Source organism: Notolepis coatsorum (genome assembly GCF_963971535.1).
Source record: "Notolepis coatsorum genome assembly, chromosome: 12".
Classification (NCBI taxonomy): domain Eukaryota; kingdom Metazoa; phylum Chordata; class Actinopteri; order Aulopiformes; family Paralepididae; genus Notolepis; species Notolepis coatsorum.
The window spans coordinates 77,588,132-77,590,742 of NC_140176.1; the positions used below are offsets into that span (position 1 = coordinate 77,588,132).

General features: G+C 38.6%; 1 protein-coding gene across 1 annotated transcript in view; it reads right to left on the reverse strand.

Annotated features, from left to right (window-relative positions):
• The window catches only part of tmem110l (transmembrane protein 110, like), a gene marked incomplete at its 3' end in the record, with an annotated part of 21,475 nt that extends 19,584 nt beyond the window's left edge, over nucleotides 1-1,891 (reverse strand). The window contains exon 1 of the mRNA XM_084325902.1: nucleotides 1,472-1,891. Within this exon, the coding sequence (XP_084182028.1) occupies nucleotides 1,472-1,649 (178 nt within the window). The 5' untranslated portion in view covers nucleotides 1,650-1,891. The remainder of the gene's footprint in view (nucleotides 1-1,471) is intronic.
• Nucleotides 1,892-2,611: the final 720 nt, after the last annotated feature.

Here is a 2,611-nt window from a genome sequence, read left to right on the forward strand (position 1 = left end):
TACACTAATAGATGTGTCAGATTAATACTCTAATAGATGAGTCAGATTAATACTCTAATAGATGAGTCAGATTAATACTCTACACTAATAGATGCGTCAGATTAATACTCTAATAGATGAGTCAGATTAATACTCTACACTAATAGATGAGTCAGATTAATACTCTAATAGATGAGTCAGATTAATACTCTACACTAATAGATGTGTCAGATTAATACTCTAATAGATGAGTCAGATTAATACTCTAATAGATGAGTCAGATTAATACTCTAATATATGAGTCAGATTAATACTCTACACTAATATATGCGTCAGATTAATACTCTACACTAATAGATGTGTCAGATTAATACTCTACACTAATAGATGTGTCAGATTAATACTCTAATAGATGAGTCAGATTAATACTCTAATAGATGAGTCAGATTAATACTCTAATAGATGAGTCAGATTAATACTCTAATAGATGAGTCAGATTAATACTCTACACTAATAGATGTGTCAGATTAATACTCTACACTAATAGATGTGTCAGATTAATACTCTACACTAATAGATGTGTCAGATTAATACTCTACACTAATAGATGTGTGTCAGATTAATACTCTAATAGATGTGTCAGATTAATACTCTACACTAATATATGTGTGTCAGATTAATACTCTACTCTAATAGATGTGTCAGATTAATACTCTACACTAATATATGTGTCAGATTAATACTCTACACTAATAGATGTGTCAGATTAATACTCTACACTAATAGATGTGTGTCAGATTAATACTCTAATAGATGCGTCAGATTAATACTCTACTCTAATAGATGTGTCAGATTAATACTCTACTCTAATAGATGTGTCAGATTAATACTCTAATAGATGTGTCAGATTAATACTCTACACTAATAGATGTGTGTCAGATTAATACTCTAATAGATGCGTCAGATTAATACTCTACTCTAATAGATGTGTCAGATTAATACTCTAATAGATGTGTCAGATTAATACTCTAATAGATGTGTCAGATTAATACTCTACTCTAATAGATGTGTCAGATTAATACTAGATGTGTCAGATTAATACTCTAATAGATGTGTCAGATTAATACTCTACACTAATAGATGTGTCAGATTAATACTCTACTCTAATAGATGTGTCAGATTAATACTCTACACTAATAGATGTGTCAGATGATTAATACACTAATAGATGTGTCAGATTAATACTCTAATAGATGTGTCAGATGAATACTCTACTCTAATAGACGTGTCAGATTAATACTCTAATAGACGTGTCAGATTAATACTCTAATAGACGTGTCAGATTAATACTCTAATAGATGTGTCAGATTAATAGTACTCTAATAGATGTGTCAGATTATTAGTACTCTAATAGATGTGTCAGATGATTAATACTCTAATAGATATGTGTCAGATGATTAGTACTCTAATAAACAGTCAGATTAATACTCACGCATCAGGGTGCTGAACGCCAACAGGGCCAGTAAGCCCTGGATCAGGACCCCCAGTCTGCCGAGCAGCGCTCCGTTATCGCAGCCGTGCGGAGCCGCCGTGAGGTCGGACACATTACTCCCTGCGTCGTCGGAGAGTCTCTTCACCAGGAAGATCCCGTTGTAATGATACAGATCCATGTTGACCAGATCACAACCAGCCGTGAAGGAAGAGACACAGGACAGTCAGGGGGCTTCTTTCCTCTCCTTTGGGGGAAAAACAACTCGCCGGTCTCACAAACTGACTCCGGACAAACAACACGAACCGACGTCTTCTTGTCCAAAAGTCGCGTCGCTGCAGCACCTTAATAATTAATAAAGTGAGTTATTATTATAATAAAGGAGGGTCGATACGTCTCCGACTCTCCGTCCTCCTGCGTCCCCATGTTTTCCAAAACGAAAATAACAACAGCGACCGAGGAGAGCGATCTGCAGAGCGGCTCTGACGTCACCTCCTCCTGCCGTCGACTCTCTTCGATTAGTCGACGGTGCAGCAGAGAGAGGCTAACCGGCTAACCGGCGCCGCGTTGTGCCTTTCGTTTGTGGCAATTTGCACCTTAACCCTTTCACTGCGACACTACAGAAGGTTAACCATTTCACTGCCACACTACAGAAGGTTAACCCTTTCACTGCCACACTACAGAAGGTTAACCCTTTCACTGCCACACTACAGAAGGTTAACCCTTTCACTGCCACACTACAGAAGGTTAACACTTTCACTACCACACTGCAGACGGTTAACCCTTTCACTGCCACACTACAGAAGGTTAACCCTTTCACTGCCACACTACAGAAGGTTAACACTTTCACTACCACACTGCAGACGGTTAACCCTTTCACTGCCACACTACAGAAGGTTAACCCTTTCACTGCCACACTACAGATGGTTAACCTTTCACTACCACACTACAGAAGGTTAACCCTTTCACTGCCACACTACAGAAGGTTAACCCTTTCACTGCCACACTACAGAAGGTTAACCCATTCACTGCCACACTACAGACGGTTAACCCTTTCACTACCACACTACAGAAGGTTTCACTGCCACACTACAGAAGGTTAACCCTTTCACTGCCACACACTACAGAAGGTTAACCCTTTCA